The 19,494-nt window shown below is 41.2% G+C and overlaps 2 protein-coding genes across 19 annotated transcripts in view; one reads left to right on the top strand and one right to left on the bottom strand.

Annotated features, from left to right (window-relative positions):
- Positions 1–19,494, bottom strand: part of LOC119032115 (von Willebrand factor A domain-containing protein 5A-like) — a 59,349-nt gene that overhangs the window by 26,145 nt on the left and 13,710 nt on the right. Inside the window, exons 1-7 of one of the 15 annotated variants that reach the window (XM_037120952.1) lie at positions 6,350–6,404; positions 5,763–5,965; positions 5,368–5,590; positions 5,119–5,285; positions 4,904–5,018; positions 4,596–4,771; positions 4,417–4,505 (exon numbers count right to left, since the gene is read on the bottom strand). The exons of the other annotated variants lie outside the window; for them this stretch is intronic. Coding sequence (XP_036976847.1) covers positions 4,417–4,505; positions 4,596–4,771; positions 4,904–5,018; positions 5,119–5,285; positions 5,368–5,590; positions 5,763–5,965; positions 6,350–6,392 — 1,016 coding nt within the window. The 5' untranslated portion in view covers positions 6,393–6,404. Of the gene's footprint in view, positions 1–4,416; positions 4,506–4,595; positions 4,772–4,903; positions 5,019–5,118; positions 5,286–5,367; positions 5,591–5,762; positions 5,966–6,349; positions 6,405–19,494 lie in introns of those variants that run through there. 15 annotated transcript variants of the gene reach the window in all.
- On the top strand, positions 8,921–17,986 carry LOC119032242 (sodium- and chloride-dependent GABA transporter 2-like). Of its 4 annotated transcripts, none has more exons than XM_037121183.1 (15): positions 8,931–9,036; positions 10,088–10,262; positions 10,343–10,477; positions 11,212–11,352; positions 11,881–11,968; positions 12,077–12,209; positions 12,294–12,428; positions 12,514–12,617; positions 13,379–13,503; positions 14,608–14,720; positions 14,819–14,956; positions 15,150–15,252; positions 15,986–16,086; positions 16,198–16,368; positions 17,087–17,986. In XM_037121183.1, the coding sequence occupies exons 1-15, from the start codon at positions 8,932–8,934 to the stop codon at positions 17,198–17,200; spliced, it is 1,881 nt and encodes a 626-aa protein (XP_036977078.1). In that variant the 5' UTR covers position 8,931; the 3' UTR covers positions 17,201–17,986. The 4 variants fall into 4 exon arrangements, with proteins under 4 accessions (XP_036977098.1, XP_036977078.1, XP_036977089.1 ...); XM_037121194.1 differs by having other exon boundaries at positions 8,940–9,395; positions 9,745–10,262; XM_037121203.1 differs by lacking the exon at positions 16,198–16,368 and having other exon boundaries at positions 8,921–9,036.

Raw genomic sequence — 19,494 nt, 5'->3', positions numbered from 1 at the left:
CAAATGAATAATAATAAATAAACATGAATAAAAAGTAAGATTCTTACAAGAGAAATTCATCTTATTAGTTATATAACACAATACATTATCATTGTGTTTATGCTGTATGCAGAAATATACAAAATGTGTTAAATAAAAAACAATTCTACTACATACCAGTGCCCTTAGCCAGTTGTTTATCCCTAGAGGAATCATCAAAACGATAACAACGCAAGAACATAGCTTTAAGATAAGAAAAGAAAAAGGGAGAACATTAAATCCAGACCACTGTATGGATCAGTAAAACAGTAAACCGCAGGCTCTTTACCTAAAGCAGTAACACTCACCACCTGCTAGAAAATTTCTGCACACCAGAGGTCGTTGAATCGCCTCGCCGTCCCCTTTGTTGACAGCAATAAAGGCAGTGAAGGCGCTGCTCACTCCTGATTGGACGCTGACCTCCACCACCTTCTTTCTCACTACCTCATCATGCTCTCCTCCATCCCCGTTCTTCTCCATCTCCATGGAGCGAATCAGACTCCGAGCACCCAAACTGTGGACTGTTGATCTGCAGACAGGACAGAGAGGTGATTTTTATTTTTTATTTTTATTTTATATAGCCAGGATTGATTAACCAATTCTAATTGAAATACGCAAGTGCATCAATATCACATCTGACACAGTATGCAAACCCAGCAAATGTGGCTTTATTTCTCTCAAGGGCTAACACAGAATCAACGAGGTCATGATAACAAACAAGTGAGAAGCATTTGTGATTTTAAAATGCAAATACGGTTGCAATGCTGAAACAGTTCATTATTAAATCATTTCATTATAAAATTACAAATTATTTTACGGTATTCAGCTTTCTCTTTCAAAACAAAGAAAATCTGTTACAAAATGGTTCCCTTCCTGAAGCACTGCTCAAGTTGTTCATAATCATCTATCCAAATAAAAGAAATCAGCTTAAATTGAGGTCATTGATGTAAAAAGTACGGCCCTTACATCGACATAGACGGGACAGCAAAGTCTGTCCTCCTCTGGAGCGGCACAAAACCTGTCGAACGGTAATGCTCCTCAGCGTCACTGTGCAAATAGGGATCTTTGCCTTTTTTAGTTAAATTGTACCTTAAATGAGGCATGATCAGACATCTTCACACGTCTATTCCACAGCTGAAGCATTTGCCACTTATGTCTGATGACTGGGAGTTCCTAGCCCATGTCTCCATTCATGGCCAAAACTGAAGTTAACTTGTGAACTCCCAAAACAGATTGGATAGCTCTCCTATGCACAGTATTACAAAGTGTATGTTCACAGGAACCCCAAACACCAGTGGCATAATCAGACACAGGACACATGCATGAATTGTAAGGTTGTGTGTAATTATGGGAAATTACCACAATGTTTAACTTTGTTCATTAGAGAACCCAGAGATCTGCCTGCTGACTGCGCTGCAACATTGACATCATCTTTAAATGTCATGTGCTCATCCAGCGTCAAGCCAAGATATTTATACCAATCAGTGTATGCCAGCACAGTTGGACCCGTATCAAAACCAACACAACTTCCCTCCTGCATTTCATTCTAAAATATGTTTTTTGTGATTTATCTTGATCTACTAGTCTCCATTTCCAGCAACAATCTACAGCAATGTTCAGCATAATCGGCACATTCAGCAAGTCTCACAGTCCACAGTCTCATCAACCTTAACTCAAGGCTAGAAGCTTTGATTTTGCAGATCTAAATCATTAACATCATAAATACCTCCTTGCTTCACATCAAATTCAGTAAAGCATCCAGCTGTGCATTCATTTACCTGCACACAGGCAACAGGCACTTGATAAAGAGACAAATTGTAAAACTTCCCATTAATAGCAGCTTCTAACAACTCTCATCAAAATTTAGGTTGGTGGGAACTGAAACAAAGCCTTTGTCTTACAAACTATCTTTCTTGTTGCAAAGAGGTCAGACAGTCCCACAGAGCACAATCAGTCTGCAAACCTGTGGCGAAGATGAGATGGAGGGAGCCTCCAGAAGGCACGAGCCTATAGCTGACAGTTCCTCTTTCGGAAATGAAATAACGTGAACAGAACTGGTGGTAAACAGCTCTGTGGTTAGACATAGACAGCGCACTGCGCTTGAACTCACACAGATACAGGCAGTACGAAAGGTTACGAGGGTCAGGTTGTCACGCTATATTAGAGTTTTTCATGACACAACCTTTATTGAAGAGGTTCTTTATTACTCCAATAAAACACCTTCTAAAAGTCAGTAAAACAAACTAATGTAAATCTATTCTCCTTAATTTTTGAAGATAAGTGACTACATATATATGAGAACAACACATGCTCTGGCTTTTCTAAATCCATTTTACTTATCCACAAGCAAACCTGTCCTCTCAAGATGGTCTTCAAGTTCATCCTTCATTTAAAAGTGATGAATACAATTTAAACCCACAGCTAATAAGACTTATGCAGCTTAGTGGAAGCTTGGGGTGAGTTTTTGAAGATTTAGGAATTGGTTTGATAACTTTAACTACTTGTCTTGTGCCACTGTGTGGGATTAATGCCGCAATGGAAACAAGACTGAAACAACTCAAGCAGCTGCAGCGACTTCAACGACTCACTAGAAATTTCATCCATTCTAAACATTAGCCTTCACAATAATATTGAATTCATATCATATCCCTGAATTTAACAGTAACCTTAACATTATCAATTGTAAATGCATCTTCCTTGGCATTGCACTTGTTTGAACTGTTTTACCCAGTGTCCTGTGCAGGTGTGAGACTGAAGTGGAGCTGGTTCTGAGAGGGATGACCTGCCAGGCTGTACTTCACCTTCACACAACCCTCTGCTGCCTCTGGAATCTAAAAAATCATTACAGGGTTAGTAAACATATAACTGTGATCACATACCTAATGGGAAAAACAATGCATTGTATTTTATATAGCTTGTATAGATTTTAAACAGCTCATTGCTTAAAAAAAAGGTAGGTTTATGAGTTGGTGTGGTCCTACCTGCCCACTGAGCTGGGCATAAACCAGTGACCTTTGACCCTGGAAAAGTGCTGTGATTGGTGGAGAGAGGACAGTGACGGAGACCTCCTTTGGCAAATCCCATGTGACTGATATGTCCTCCACAGTTGGGTGCAGAGCAAATCTCAGCGACTGCATCACCTGATGAGTGAAAACAGTTTGCAAAAAGACGAGAAAGGCACTGAAAGATTTAACTTACTGGAAGCATCTGTAACTATGTCTTACTTTGGGTTGCATCCTGTCAGCCCCTGTGATGAACTGAGCGTGACCTCCTCCTTCCTTGGCCAACCCGTTGATAAGAGCAGAGCTGGCCCCTTCCCCAATCCCAAAAGAGAAACACCTACAATACAGTGGATTAGTTTTAGACACTCAGCACTGGAACATGATGAGACACATTCATGGAACTGTGTGGACGTTTGTTGTTTTGTGTTCTTGTGGTTTCACCTGTGGGAGCCTGAATTCTTCTTCACCAGACTGATAACTTCTTTGGTGTTCCTCACCTCTCCATCAGTGAAGACAAACACCTGTAGGAAAGTTTACATATCACTATAATAACCCATCACTCGACAAAAAACCCACCAACACCCACTGACATCTGCCTTTTGTCTTTATTGTGAATCGGTCCTATCAGCATTTACTCCTGCTGTTTACCTTTCTGTTTTGTTTTTTTTTGTGTCGCAGTCATGATGACATTTGTGACACACAAGAAAAACAAAAGGCAAAATTCTCTCCTTGCATTTGATTCAAGCTGCAAGAAGTAACATCAGCCTACACTCAGGGCTGCAGTAAATTAAAAACTGGACAACCTAAGTGTCCGCTGGCTAAACTATCCATAACAAGTTGTGTCACAAAGATGACAGAAATATCTGATTATTATCATTATTTGTATTATAAGACTGTATGTTCTGAATTATGACTAACAATTAGAGACTGGATGGAAAGGAGGCATCTTGTAGCTAAATGATTTGGGGCTTATTAACACGGGATCGCTGTCACACTCTGAAATGGACTACTTAAACTAGCAAAGTACAGAGAGAGTAGGATACAAGCACATTAGTTCTAACAGCTCTTGAGCTGTTCATCAGGGTAAAAACCTCTGCTGACGTGCATGTTCGTGCAACTTGTTCCCCATGTTGTGTGTCTGTGTGTTTTACTTGTCTCGGCTGATTAGGAATGCAGGGCTGGCTGTAAATATGTTGGAGGGGCTTCAGGATCTCTGTTCCTCCCAGATTAGCTTTCATGTCTGTAACTTTCTTCAGAGCCTTGCCCATGGTCTTCTGGCTGTACTCCACACTCTTACTGCCATGAATATGTCACCTCATCATCACCAAGGTTCAAGCATTAACACCAAAGACAAGAACAAATGTTTTTCACTGAGTGACATGAGGGTGTGACTTACGGGAAGATGTGTTCATATCTGGTACCAAAACTGTAGATGTTGAAATAGCAGCCCATCGGTAAGCTCTTCAACAGGAGCAGCAGAGTATCCTTAAGGGAAGAGAGGAAAGATACTGAAGGCCACTGAGTGAGAGGGACACTATGAATGATCTTATGACAGAAACAACACATAATGAATACCCTGGCACTGCCAATGCGAGTCTGGTCTCTCTTCCTCCTGTTCATTGGAAAATCCATACTTCCAGATCGATCCAGTAAGAACACAAACTCTCCACAGGAGGCCAGTGAAGACATGACAGTCTGGGGGAACTCAGGGTACAGGCTCAGCATCACTACTGGATCACCCATCAGAGAGCCTGAGACACAGAGGAGAGACAGGAACATGACCACACATCTGGCTTCTACCAGTTATTACAACAACCTCATCAGTTGGAGGATAATGACCTGTTTATTTGTGAAGCAACAACTGGACTCATTCACTAACTCACCAGGCTTGGCAGAGGCCTGTCCTGCCTCCACCACAGCAGTGGGCTGGTGGGCATCTTTGTAATAAATCAGCACCTCAACGTCTCTGTCAAACTTGTGTCCTGCAGCCAACTTGACCTGCAGTTCACACAACACTCATCAATCTAAAGAAAGTGATGTATGTTTGTCAGTGCTGAGGAACAATCACACACAGCAGACACATTAGCACTCCACCTACCGTGGCCTGGGTTTGCTCTGTGTTGAGGTACTGGAGAGGGTCCAGGGAACAGTTGGACTCTACTTTAGAGACTGGACGAGGAGAGGACACTCGGGCAGAGAAAGACAGACTGTAGGGCACCAGAGAGGCTGGAACAGAGGTCACCTGAACACTGGCACCTTCACTGCCTGTACATGACATGAGACAAGTGAGGAATACTGGAATTGAATAGATGAAAAGTGATGAAAGTGTCGTCTGGTGGTTTCCTACCCTGAGGCTGGTAGCGAGGGTTGAGCACAGCAGGCAGACAAAACCTCAGCCCGTCATCGGCCTGCACAGCCAGCTCAGTGACGTACTCCAGCCTGATGGAGGCGCTCTCTCCTGGAGGCAGGCTGCCCACACTCAGAGAGAAGATATCTGGACTCTGATCACTCTCCTCCAATAGGAAGGCCTGCTGACCGGCGCTCACAAAGTCATCATACTCCTCATGAGCCTGGAGCACAGACGACACATGTGGGTCACTTTCACTGTGTTTAAAGTGTTTTTCAGCTCCACTGTAATAAGAAAGTCTTGAATTTCCTCCAGGATCAATAAAGTATCTATCTATCTATCTATCTATCTATCTGTCTATCTATCTATGTATCTATCTTCACTGTGCAGCTCACCTGCTTTTTCTCCTTCACCTCAGCTACAATCTGCGTCTGTCCGATCGTAGCACTGAAGTGACAGACAGCAGCATCTCCAGGCAGAGGGAAGACAAACACAGCCTCTACTGGTTTGTCCTCCTTGTTTTCATAGTTCAGGGTGGAGACCACTGTAGCCACATGGTCCCTCACCTGCAGCTCCACCTCCACACTCTTCAGAGGAACTGACCCAGAAACAGCTGATGTTACCGATCAATCAATAGATTTATGTGTGTTTAACTTTGATTGGAAACACTCCTTGTTGTTTCCCTTAAGACAAAACACATGCACATGGATGAAGATATCAAACCAGTTTCACGAACTGGACAACCATCCTCATGGTTGCAGAGGAACATATCAAAGCACAAACAGCTAAAATCATTAGATACACTTATTTATTAACTCAAGGCATCTCTAGGGTCACATGCTTTGGCGCATCCTACTGGTGATACATGGTTTTAGCACATGCTTTATGCTACACATGAAACCACCCCCTTCCCATCCCTCAGATAACATTCTTTATTGAGACAAAAGTTTAATGGAGGGAACAAAACTTTACATCTCTGTACCTTTTTCTTTCCAAAGCGTAAGCAGACCTGAGTCTGACATCATTATTTGAGGACGTCCTGCTGTAGAGAGCAGGAAATGGGCATTTATAGGTTTGGTGAAACAGTTAGAAAAATATGTATAAGATACATGTTTTCTTGTGAACATCATCCAAATTCACAGCTTGAATTTGTCAATGCTCCTCCAATCATTTTTTTACAGTAAAGAAAATAACTACCAACCAAAGCAGCAAACTCTGTTTTAGTTTAAGCAAGTGTTATTTAGCTTTGTTTCCAAAGTAACAGGCCCCTTAATAACGAAAACACATAAAGACATTTGTTGTGGCAATATCATCAACATTCAGGTCGGTCAAATTGTTCTCTGAATATTGTTAGTGAAGTTATTATGAAGAACTGAATCAATCTGTCAAATTTACATTAATTAAAGCAAAGAACTGCCTCATCTTGAACTATTTAAACAAACAGTCAAAACACCGACCTCTTACAGCAAAAGATGCTTCTGTATAGTTGTCAAGGTTTCTCCTATGGATATAAACCTGGAGGTTTACAGCCTGTAACAGCTGCTCTCTTCATCCAGCTGCTTAAACAGAACACACACCCAGAACAAATAAAATTACAGGTCCAGGTTTGTTAGATTTGTTCATTTGCTCCTCCCTGCAGTCAGTGCTGGAAATGTCTCTAATGAGTCAATTGCTCTCTGTTAACAAAAGCACATTGAGTAAAAAAGGTAGTTACATGTTGTGTATAGCGGCACTATGACACTATGAGTGATTTTATGACAGAAACACATGAAGAATACCCTGGCACTGCCAGTGGATAGTACTGAGTATCACTATACTAAACAAAGATGTGTTTTCAGTATCAGTATATTGTTGCACACTGCCATGTGACTACTGAAGTAAAACCTTCAAAGTCCAGACAGGTGTGCTGTGCACGAAGTTGCAGTTTAAGGCCCTGTTTACACCTGACATTAACACACATCTAAAGTGATCCAATCACAAGTGGACAGCTCGAAGGACACACCACCTACTTAACTGATGCCTGCCATTTGGCTAATTGCCAATTCTGCATTAAATGCAAAATATTGTATAGTCTCCTTCCATGAAGGAGGTGTCAGTTTGTTGCAGCGATGCTGGACTGGCCTGTTGGCATCACATTTAGCTGCTACTGTTTGATCACTTCACCTAATACACTTAATGTTCAACAGAAGGATATGTTTTACATTTGAAAGATACAGTAAACAGTCACTGATATATTTCCCCTTTTTCACCCAAGGAGAAAGTCCCCAGACTCACTTAAAAAAAAAAAACTGAGGTGGGAGACACTTTGACACTTTGAGACAACTCTGTGTAATGTTGATTAAGCCACATTTGGGGAGTTTAAATTTTACAAATGTTATAAATCAGGTTATCTCTTCATTTGTGTTTATTTGCATATATGACTGGAGAGAAACCTCAGCCGGTCATCACAGCAGCACTACCCAATGGCAGTGGTCCCCCCCCCCAGCAGGACAATGTGCCCTGACACACAGCAAACACTGCTCGGCAACAGATTGAGGAACACAATAAATCTGATCAAGCATCTGTAAAATGTGCAGAGCAGGTCTGATCCATGGAGGCCCCACCACCAAACATAAAGGACCCAGAGGAGCCCCAGTAAAAGGCTCTGGTGCCAGACACCACAGGACACCCTCAGAGGTCTTCAGTCCATGTCTTCACAGGTCAGAGCTGTCTTGGCTACACAAGTGGAACTTTCACAATATTAAGCAGTAGTTATGCCTGATGGATGTATATCCAGACACACTGACTGACCTCATTCATGCAGAAGAAAATACAGAAAACAGAAACAGCTCCGATGGTTTGACAGCAACCTGTTAACCATGCAGCTGTTCCTATATAACATCCCTGACATCCCACCGGTGCAGGTGTGAAGCTTATCTGAGGGCTCCCTGCTGTACAGACCAAAGCAAAACAAAAGATAAACACATTTATTGGTTCGGTGATAAAGTTAAAACATATACAGACATTTGCTTTAACAGCATAATCAATATTCAGGTCGGTCAAATTGTTTTTTGAAAACTGTTGCGTTAACTACGAAGAGCTGCATCAATCTGTCAAGCCAACATTAATTAGAGACACGAACTGCGTCACATTTGACTCTGTTTGAACAAACAGACGGACACCTACCTCTCACAGCACACTTTGTATAGTTGTCAGTGTTTCTCTTGTGGACATAAACCTGGAGGTTTACAGCCTGTAACAGCTGCTCTCTTCATCCAGCTGCTCAAACGCAGCACACGCCCAGAACAAATCAAATCACGGTCCCGGCGTGTGTTTGATTTGTTCATTTGCTCCTCCCTGCAGTCAGTGTCGGGAGTTTACCTAATGAGTCTGATGTTCTCTGTTAACAAAAGCTCACTGACTACAAACGTCATAACATGTTTCAGAAAGCACTGAAAGGCACGATGGTTATAGAGGGAGAAAATATGCACCAGGCTTTTATTTTGAAATGTGCCTCCCGGCGGAAGCCAGAGTGTAGTTTATCTCCATCATAATCAAAGCAGAATCTGTTTAATTCTCTGTAGCATGATTTCACCTTTCCTGAAAAACGTATTGTCACCTACCACAAACTGCATCCATAGATGGCGGTGTTCATTCATTGTCAAGTCAGCGCTTGGACTGACAGACGTGGTAAATACGGGGAAGATGATATGAACATTAGATGGACAATGAAACAGTCTCCAATTTTTTCACAATCATACATGTTTACTTTCGCATTTTTTTTTCATATTGTCCTCGCTCATGGTGACCGTCCGCTTTATTAGACAGTGGTGGAGTGGCAGGGTCACAGCAGCAGGGACATGATGGTTAATTCGATTTTAAGTCTTAGCTAGTTGTAATATTAAAAGTAGGCCCAGTGAATACTACTGATCTTCTTCGAGATTTGAGTCGTGCTGTGTCACGGCTTATAGCATCAACATTTTATTTATCATGTGAGAGAGGAACCACGGCCAGGTTGTAGCTCATGTAAGGAAGACTCAGGGCTACAGGTAAATTTGACATGGTGCTATACTAAATGTTTTACTGCATATGTTTAACGGCTTGTGTACAGTAGGTAGTGCATCATACAAAGTTAATGTCAGGCTGGCAATTAGGGTGCTGCAGCAATCTTGCCTGGTTGCGGGCCTAGTTACAGGTGAGACCTGTAACTCCACCACACCACAGACACTATGGATTAAAAATGTTAAAGTTTGCTACATTTGAGCTTCCATAAATTGTTACCTATTGTTGTCATGTTTTTTTTTTTTTAATCTGTGTGTTACATGTGGTTTTTGTATCATAAATCTTTTAAATGTTGGATAGACTGTGACACCACGCTCTGATCTTGGTGACCTGCAGCTCCAGAAAGGTGAAGGCATTCTGACTTTATCACATATCCAGATTAGAGAAAGGCGACCTGCCTCTGAATGTAACTGAATGGGCTGTGGGCTCATTTCAGCCACTTTGGGCGAGGTACACATCCAGCTGCTGCTCTGCTCAGGCAGCTGGTGTGGGACACAGCTGGAAACATGAAGCGCTGCCATCTAACATCTGGCCAGCAGAGGCAGCTTACAGACAGGACTACTGGAGATAGTTTCCACCTAGAACTGATTAACAGCTGAGGCAGTTGCTCATTATATGACACAGAATTGGGAATGAATATAAAGGCAAAGAAAATCTGAACACAGTGTATTTGGTTCAGACAGAGCTTTTGAGGATGATGAATAAAACATGTGCAACCAAACACAAGCAAGCCCAGGAGGAGGAGAGAGGACACTGGGGCAGTAAGGTGGAGTTTCTCCTGGCCGTAGCTGGAAATGTCGTCGGTCTGGGCAACGTGTGGAGGTTCCCTTACCTCTGCTACAAAAATGGAGGGGGTAAGTAAACATGATGCTCTCTGCTCCCTACCCAAAATCTGTGCCACAGGTATGCATTGTGGTATACTTTGCAAATGCAGGTGCGTTCCTGGTGCCCTATCTGGTATTTGTGGTGACCTGTGGCGTTCCCCTGTTCCTGCTGGAGACCACTGTGGGTCAGTTCACCCAGGAGGGCAGCATAACCTGCTGGAGGAAGCTATGCCCGCTGGCAGAAGGTAGAACATAGTTGCAATGATTCATGATGGTGATCACAGTAGGAAGCAGTGTGTGAGGCAGTAACACATTATCATTAACACAAACTTGAACTAAAGTCAAACTGTTTCCCAACTTCAAAGCTCTGTCATGGCAGTCAGTACAGGGCAAACATTGACAAAAGTAACAACATGGCCTCTGTGAACCTTATTCTCAGGTTTGAAAAATGTATCAATAATTAAACGAGGGCCATGGGAAATATTCTAGTTGATTTGTGTGTGTGACACAGGGCCATGGTAAAACTGTGGCATTCTCTTTAAAAACACTGTCTGTCTGATTTAATTTTCATTCCAAACATAATAAACAAAACATGAATCTTTATAACAAAGAAACTTTTCCACAATAGACATGTTTGGAGATTGAATTTATGATAGGTGATTGTTGAGCTCATGAAAGTATTAGCTCCAAATATTTCAACTTGGGTAGAACCAAGTAACATTTCAAGTGGTTTCCTCCACTTGTCAAAAAGGTGCTTGTGTATGTTATTTCCAGTATATTTATTATACTAGAAATTACAAAAAGGGTTTATTTTTCACTTTAAATCTATTATTATTAGTTGGTCCCTCTGAGTGAGTAAGCTGTTTCAGATTTGACAGTCCTGTTCCTGTGGGCCTGATCAAAAAGGGGTTTGGATTGGATAAATGCAGGCGTTTTCATTCTGCTTGTCTATAACCTAGATAACCATGTGGCCTCTCAGGTGTTGGCTATGGTGGACAGTTAATCCTCCTCTACAGCTGTATGACCTACATCATCATTCTGTCCTGGGCTCTGCTCTACCTGGTGTTCTCCTTCAGCCCCCAGCTCCCCTGGGCCACCTGCAACAACTACTGGAACACAGGTTCAATGGACACTGTCGTTTGTATTATTGACTTGTATCCTGTTAGCAAGAAGCCAAGATATCCTTTTGGTCCCTAATTTGGCTAAAACTTCAGAAACACATAATGTAACTGGAAAGGTTTTTCCCCGGATGCATGTGCTCCTCAGATGGTCCCATTTCCTGTGTTAGGAATTTGTTCTTGCAACTTTGGTGTGTTAATGAACAAAAAAACATGGTTGCTACACAGAGAATGTGTTGTCAGATTGTGACACTAGACTTGTCGCTGGACTTGTACACCACCATCAGAGTTAATGTTCAAACTACTAAGTGATCTAGGTGACATGATGTTGACAGAAACTAAAGGCTACAACCTTATACTATATTGAATGTGAGCAATGTGTGAATTAATGAGTGTTTGTTCTGATTACTCCAATGTCACATTTCATTACATCCTCCCTCTAAATAATGGCAAAACATCCACTGAAAAAGTGCTTTAAATGAAATGACATGAGTGGTTATTGTTATCTTTCTTCCTCACTATCCTTTCAGATGACTGTCTAGACTTTTCCACAATCAATACGACTGCTCAACTGACCAATCAGACTCTCACAACATCTGCTGCCACAGAATTCTGGGAGTATGTTCCTAGATTAACAAATTCAAGCCTCATGTTCCTTTAATTGTGCAATAATTAGTCCTGATCAGTCTCTATTTAACATTTTGGTCCATAATTTTTCCTTCTTAGACGACGAGTGCTGGCTATCTCAGGGGGGATCGAGGAGATAGGCAGCATCAGGTGGGAGATACTGTTGTGCGTAATTGTTATGTGGATCACCTGCTACTTTTGTATCTGGAAAGGGGTCAAGTCTACTGGAAAGGTATTTATATGAGTCATAAATCTGTGGTAGATGTTTACGCACAGCATTTTTTTTAATGCTCGAATGGTCGTCTTTTTTATCCAGGTGGTGTATTTCACCGCTACCTTCCCTTATGTGATGCTGCTCATTCTTTTGATCCGTGGACTTTCTCTTCCTGGGGCTCTACAAGGAGTAGTGTTTTATCTTCTGCCTGAACCCTCACGACTCTTAGACACTCAAGTAAGAACTATGGGATTTGATCCTGGCAGTATATGGTTGAGGTGGACAAATGACAAATGTACTCACTGTTGCTTTATTGGAACAGGTTTGGATGGAGGCTGGGGCACAGATCTTTTTCTCCTACAGTGTGGGCGTTGGCTCTTTAATGGTGCTAGGGAGCTACAACCCCTACAACAACAACTGCTATAAGTAAGTGTTGGTCAAAATGATGGACATCATTGAGGTAGCTGCAGGAAAATGTCTGTTTGCTTGTTCAGTCATAGTAACCATTTACTCACAACGCTAGCAGAGACGAAAAGTGGCCTACGCCACTGAAGAGCAGCATTATCATGGATCCAACTGCTCTTCTTCCCACCCTACTTTGCCTCTGACTGGTTGCTGTCGTTGTTTAGGTTTTAGGCATGAGTTGTTATTTTTGGTGTTATGATTATGTAAGGCAAAGACAATGAGTTCTAACCAATAAGAGGCAGTGTAAAGCAGGGGGTCCATAATAACGCTGAAGGGTTAGTCTATTGCGTTAGCTTCGCCCATCCACTCTGGTGGACCAACCACTGCTGGGTGATAGGAAACGCTTCTCTAACTGTGCACCACTTGGGATTTTTCCTGGCAGAATTTTTTAATGAATGAATGCAACAGAGGGTCAAAGTTCTCCATTGATTCATAGCGAAGAAACATTATAGATAATTAATCCAGACAGGTTAATGATAGTGGTGGTTGTTGAAAGTTTCACTATGACCTGATGATTCCGTTACCTCATCGGCGGATAGATAGCGACTTTACAGACATTTGTTTGAATGAAAATCTTTGAGATTGTTAATATTAAGTTCTAGCATTACCTTTTCTGAGATGCAGCAGAGGACTAGAGCTAAAAAATTTTTAAAAAAATACAACATTCAACCACATGCTGTGAATTCATAGAATGTCCACTTGTTTTTTTTTATGTTTTGTAGAGACTGTCTGTGGCTGTGTTTACTGAACAGTGGCACCAGCGTGGTAGCAGGGTTTGCAGTCTTTTCTGTGCTGGGATTCATGTCTCATGAGCAGGGTATTCCCATTACAGAAGTGGCTGAGTCAGGTGGGTAGTCAGGTCAGAAAGATGGAACAATTGTGTCTTCTGGCACCACATGTTACGGAGCAGTACAACTACTCTGGTGCCTTGTTGCAACAGGCCCTCCAGAGGAAGTTGTCCACATTCACTGTGAAGTTAATGACTGAAGAGGGTAAAGAGGGGAGCGGTTATGTTCAGGTCAAAATAATTAAGTAAAAAACTAAACTGTAAACTACAGTCTACAGTCTGATGCACAGCCCTTCAAGTCATTCCCGTTTGAGCCCACATCATTTCAAAAGTGATATTTATCTTATACTCTACCCATTACACTACATTTATTTGACTGGTATAGTTTAGTAAACAGAGTAAACTATATAATCAGCGCTGAGTTAAACCACTGGTCCCAACCATTTGGTTTGTATCTGGCCTTTTGTCACATTTCAGATCTCATTCAGTTGATGGCAGTCGTTACTTATCAAAGAGAGTTTTCCCATCTAAACTTGGTTTAATTACATGGTTTAATTACAGCAACAACAAATCATGTTTTGGCTCAACGAGATCTAAATCTGCAATATTTCACACACAAAGGCATCAAATATTAGGGAGAGGGTAAAAAAAATGAATGCGGACATGCACCAGAACTTGTGAACACTTCTTCCACCAGGGGTACAATCTTTGCTGCCATCTTGAGGACAACCAGCCACAGGACAAGCATTGTAACACTAACTCAGCCCAGAGCTGTGAGTCCATGGTATCATAGAGTAGATAAACGTATATACACACATCAATATACACTTATGTCCCCATGGTCAGACCCTTACTGTGTTTATGTGTCTTTAATCTTTCCCCAAATATTTATGGTGCAAACACAATCCAAGCCCTTTTTGTCACAAGCTGGTCGTTTTTATCTTCCTCACAAAAAGACTGACTAAATACAGCACTTTGACACCAAGAGTGACAATGAGTAGATTGTTGTTTATGTGTTGCTTGATTGACTGGTGATTGATTCATCGCCATCTGGACGCATATTTTCCTTTAAATAACAATGCTATTGATGCTAAATTGTCAAAACAGCACAGGCAGATAGGAGAAGGAGGCAGTCTTGTTGCATCACTCTGATGTTGTTTCCAGGTCCCGGCTTGGCCTTCATTGCTTACCCTCAGGCTGTAGCCATGATGCCTCTGCCCCAACTGTGGTCCATCTGTTTCTTTGTCATGCTCATTCTCTTGGGTCTGGACACACAAGTAAGATTTAACATTCCCACCCCCCCCCCACCCCTTTTTTGTAGAGGATCATAATTACATTTGCAAAAGCTCTGACTCCGTCTCCTTTCGCTGTACAGTTTGTTGCCATGGAAGTGGTGATGACAACAATCATAGATATGTTCCCCACGACAATGCGCAGGGCAGGCCGACGGGAACGTTTGCTACTCGTCTTCTGCCTCGTGTGCTTCTTTTCTCAGCTCGTCATGCTCACTGAGGTCAGCATGTAAAATGACAGACTGATAACACGACACTCTGATGATGTGCATGTGACGCAAACTATTGAGTAGTTTTGTTATTTTGCATCGCTACTCATGACATTTTACTTACATCATACTTGACGTTGGTTGATATATTGTATAGACTATATTTGAACAAAAAAATATCTGTTGTCTCTGCTCTCGTCTCCAGGGAGGCATGTATACGTTCCAGTTGTTTGACTACTACGCTTGTAACGGAGCCTGCATCCTTTTTATGTGTGTGTTTGAAACCCTGGCACTGGCATGGCTTTTTGGTAGGTAACCTTTGTTACCTTTGCACTATCAGTGCTCCTAGTAGACCATATTGATATGGCGGCCATCTTGTACTCTGTGTACCAGGTTGCAAGTGGTATAAAAAGAGGGGATATGACACATCCTTATTCTTTCACAGCTTTCCAAATGATAAGCAACCATAAAGACAAAAGAGTAAACGCATTTATGTAGGTTTCCTCTTTAGCTAATATTAGCGGTTGTCTTCCCAGCAACTTCCTAGTTAACATTACTATTTGATAGCGTTACACTATATGACAGTGAAGGTGTGAATTAGTTTTAAAACTTTGACACTTACCTTGGACACACTTATTTAATCCTGTAAGTGAAACACACTGGATGTAATCAATCAGTAATGTTAGCTAGGAAGTGGCTGGATGCTAACATTAGCACATGGGTTATCAAATATGTTGTTTTACCACAAAGTATGGCCAAATTTTGCTCCAGATTTTTATTGTTCAGCACCTCCACCTTCAACTCCACCGGTAAGTTGTAAAATAGTGATACTTTGTCAGATTCCACATGCATATATGTCCTGCAACCTGCAACACAGCAGCATAACATTATCCCAGCACTCAGAGAAAAATGGCCACCACGTGAATATGGTCTATGACTAGTTAAATTACATTTATGCATAAAAATGAAAAGTTACCCTTTAAATGAGTAATTAATGTAGTCTGATCTGTTTTTTGTTATCCAACCTCATCTCCTCTGAAGGGGCCGAGCGGTTGCATGGCATCATAAAGGACATGACAGGTGTGCGTGTCAACCTGTTCTTTAAAATCTGCTGGCTTTACCTCACTCCTCTGGTCTCACTGGTGAGTCGGGCCCCTCAGTGTTACAGTATAATAATACATGTCCTTGTGTTAAGTATAGTCTTCGTGCCAAAATGTCCCACTAATAAATCTGTCCTTCTCTTGTTTTCGCAGACCACTTTTATATGTTCTTTAGTTTGGTACCAGCCGCTGACCTTCAATCGCTGGTACGTGTACCCAGCCTGGGCATACGTGTTGGGCTGGGTACTAGCCGTCTCCTCCATCCTGCTTGTGCCGGGATTGGCACTGTATAAAGTGGCAACTGGGACTGGGAATCTAAGTCAGGTGGGTTCAATAGATTATCATAAATAATTCAGGAAATGACAGATTTTAATGTAATAATAATAATAATAATAATCTTAAATAAATATTACTGGGTCTTACTGGGCCATTTTAATATTTTGCAAAACAATGCATTATTCCAACCAACAGTGGGCAGAATCTTTCAATCAGCTGCAATCTAAAAGTTTTAAAATGATCATCAAAGTCCAACTCGTGCTTGATAACTTTTCTTAAAATCTGAGTGCAAAACATTAGCTATTAAACACGGATGTGAGTATGTGAATAAAAAGCAAAAAGGGCAGTGTTTGTCTTCAGTCAAACAGTCCCCATCACTGTACCTGTGTACTCACCTAAAAATCAATTATCTGTTTTTATCTGTGTATTAATCTGTCTGGATCATCTAGATTTAAACCGAGATGCACGCGTCCTTCTCTGCTGTGGCAAGGTTGGGGGTGTAGCTTGGTTAAAAGAAAACAGTTCCACAGTTGCTCTACATAAAACTTGTTACAACCAGATCTGTAGATCATCTGTGAGCGAACTGTGAGAGTCAAATTCTTCATCTCAGAAGTGCAACACTGAGTACAAACTACATTTTCTATAGTTTGTGGGGGGATCTGATCAAACATCCAGTATTACTGATACTGGTGGTTCCATTAAAACAATGTCATAGAGGTCTCGTTTCACATGTTTCACCTATTGAATATTTCTCTCGATTTCTTAGCGTCTCCATCACCTGTGCCAGCCTGACCCCTCCTGCACGCTGCCCCAAAAGGGAGAAACTGAGCTGCAGCACATCATCGGGGAAGATCAGCAACAACAGCTGGCTGTCAGTTGATATGAAGCGTAAATTGATCCCAAACAGCTCGTTTAATGTGTTCAACAACCGAGATCTTGTACTGAGCTGGCTGGTTACTGGTGATATAGCTTTCTTCTGTATCTACAGTTTAAATGTCAAAGAGAAGCAAGACTTGTTTTATTCATTTTAGTTATAAAAAAGGTGATCCTGGACACTTGACTCGTAAAGTGTTGTAACACTACAAGTGTTGTGGTTATTGAAGAAGCCTCCTATTTTGCTAAGGTAACAGCACAGACAAAAAAAAAAACACTTTCAAAGTGTTTGTTTTCTTTAAAGAGACAATTGTGAAAATCTCACTCTTCTAATAAACACTAATCTAACAAAAATTGCAGTGTAAAATGTACGCTCAAACATAAATGATTCAAAAATAAATGATTTATCTGTGCTGTGTGTGAGGCAAGAATGAGCTTGCTGATTTTCTCATTTTTCCTTGAGTTTGGATTTGAAGTTTAAATATTGATCTGATAGTCACTGATGAGTAAGTTAAACTGATGTTGGCTAGTTGTTAATCTTTTCTGTCTATAGCAGGCTATTTCATTTAAGTTCAATACTGGCAGTATTGCAGCTGTAAGAGGCAGCAGCCTCGCACACTGGCTCAACAGGGGTCGTTGACCTGAGTGTAGCAGTGGACCTCAGCCAAGCAGTGGAGACACACGGTTTTCTTACCGTGTCCTGTCCCGTATTGTTTCTATTACAAGAAGGCCAATTTCATGGATAATTGAGTGACACTTGTGGAATAAAGGTTTTCTTTACTTTTCAACATTACCTGGACGTGGAGTGAATTATTAAGAATTAATGTGTAAGCCTGGAATACCAGCTAGTCAACATCTGCCAATATAGAGCAGAATGTTGTTGAAATTGAAAGAGACCCCAGAAATACACTGAAAAAACACTCCTTGCTTCTTCAACTGGCTCCATGACAACAATGCTATCATATTTAACATTCTCTCTGTCACCATGGCACTCAGTGGACAACCTGGGATGGATACTTTTGTAATAGTTTTCAAGAGCAGGAAGACAATCAAGCACACGTGTACATGTGTATCTTGCATGTGCGTCACAGCACCAACTCCACACAATTGCCCGTTTGCGTTGCCAGCAGCCTCATTGTGCCCCCTAAATTTTGCTCTTGGTGCACAAGGTACAGGGCTGCAGTCACGAGTCTCATTAAAATAGCCCTGTTTTTGCTCAGACTTTTTTGCTAGATCCAGAGTCTCATTAATCCTGACGTGTCCAAACAGCTTCAATTTTTACAGCACAGTCGATGTGATTTTTTGATTTGTAGTGCCTTTCAATTGCTCGAGACAGGTTGGCAAAGTCGGTGAATCCTGTGGTAACCCAGGAATTTTCAGAGAGCAGGAGTTAGTTATTACTCTAGTCTTCTAGTGATATTCTGCCCCCTTTTTTGTATAAACAAGTACAATGTGACAGGTGGCCAATTCTGTGTGTGTGTGTGTGTACAAATTACTTGATGATGTCACAAACTCATGCTTGAATGTACAAATTTGAATTTGAGACTGAAAAAATAAAGACAGACAAACTTTCCCCCTGCAGCAGATATTTTAAGCTCTCTAGTGTCAAACCAACACATACATCATTCTGCACCGTGAAGATCGAACATCCAAGTCAAGAAACAATCAGTCAAAACACCACAAAGGGGCACTTTAAGTACAACTGAATAGGATCAATCAAGAAACACCACACCTCCGTTACGTATCCTGACTGCTTTTTTCCTAATTTGTTCAGCAGCTCTTTTGTACACTCTGACTTTTCAGTTATCAAGTTTTTATACTCAATATTTTCTTTGGGGTACCGTTCATTAAGTCTGTTTAGACTTTAGTATTAGTATTGATCTATTTCTATTTTTACTTATAACTCTTTTATGTAATGATCCTAATCTGGAACATTTTTTGAATATACTTGTATATATTCCATTCTAACAAATTAACATTGAAACTAAAATGCATCTCTTCCTCAGGACTATGGTACTAAATACTGCATGGAGAAATATGTTGACATATCCAAAGATTCAACGTTAATTATTTGTAAGTGAAACCATTTCCAACAAAAAGAAACATTTTAACAGTTCTTGTTAGATGGCTGATCCTAGATGGATAAAGAATAGTGCAAAGATGCTCAGGCACATTAATATAAGGGACAGAGGTAACAAAGAGTAACTTGCAATGTAAAAGCTGTGGGATAAAGTAAATCTGCTTCTGCCCTGAAGGAAAAGCCAGTTGAATAAACAGCTCAGAGCCCCAGGGCGTCTCCCT

Source organism: Acanthopagrus latus, chromosome 2, assembly GCF_904848185.1.
Source record: "Acanthopagrus latus isolate v.2019 chromosome 2, fAcaLat1.1, whole genome shotgun sequence".
In the NCBI taxonomy this organism is placed as follows: domain Eukaryota; kingdom Metazoa; phylum Chordata; class Actinopteri; order Spariformes; family Sparidae; genus Acanthopagrus; species Acanthopagrus latus.
The sequence above is the reverse complement of the archived record's forward strand: the minus strand, read 5'-3'. Positions and strand labels throughout refer to the sequence as shown.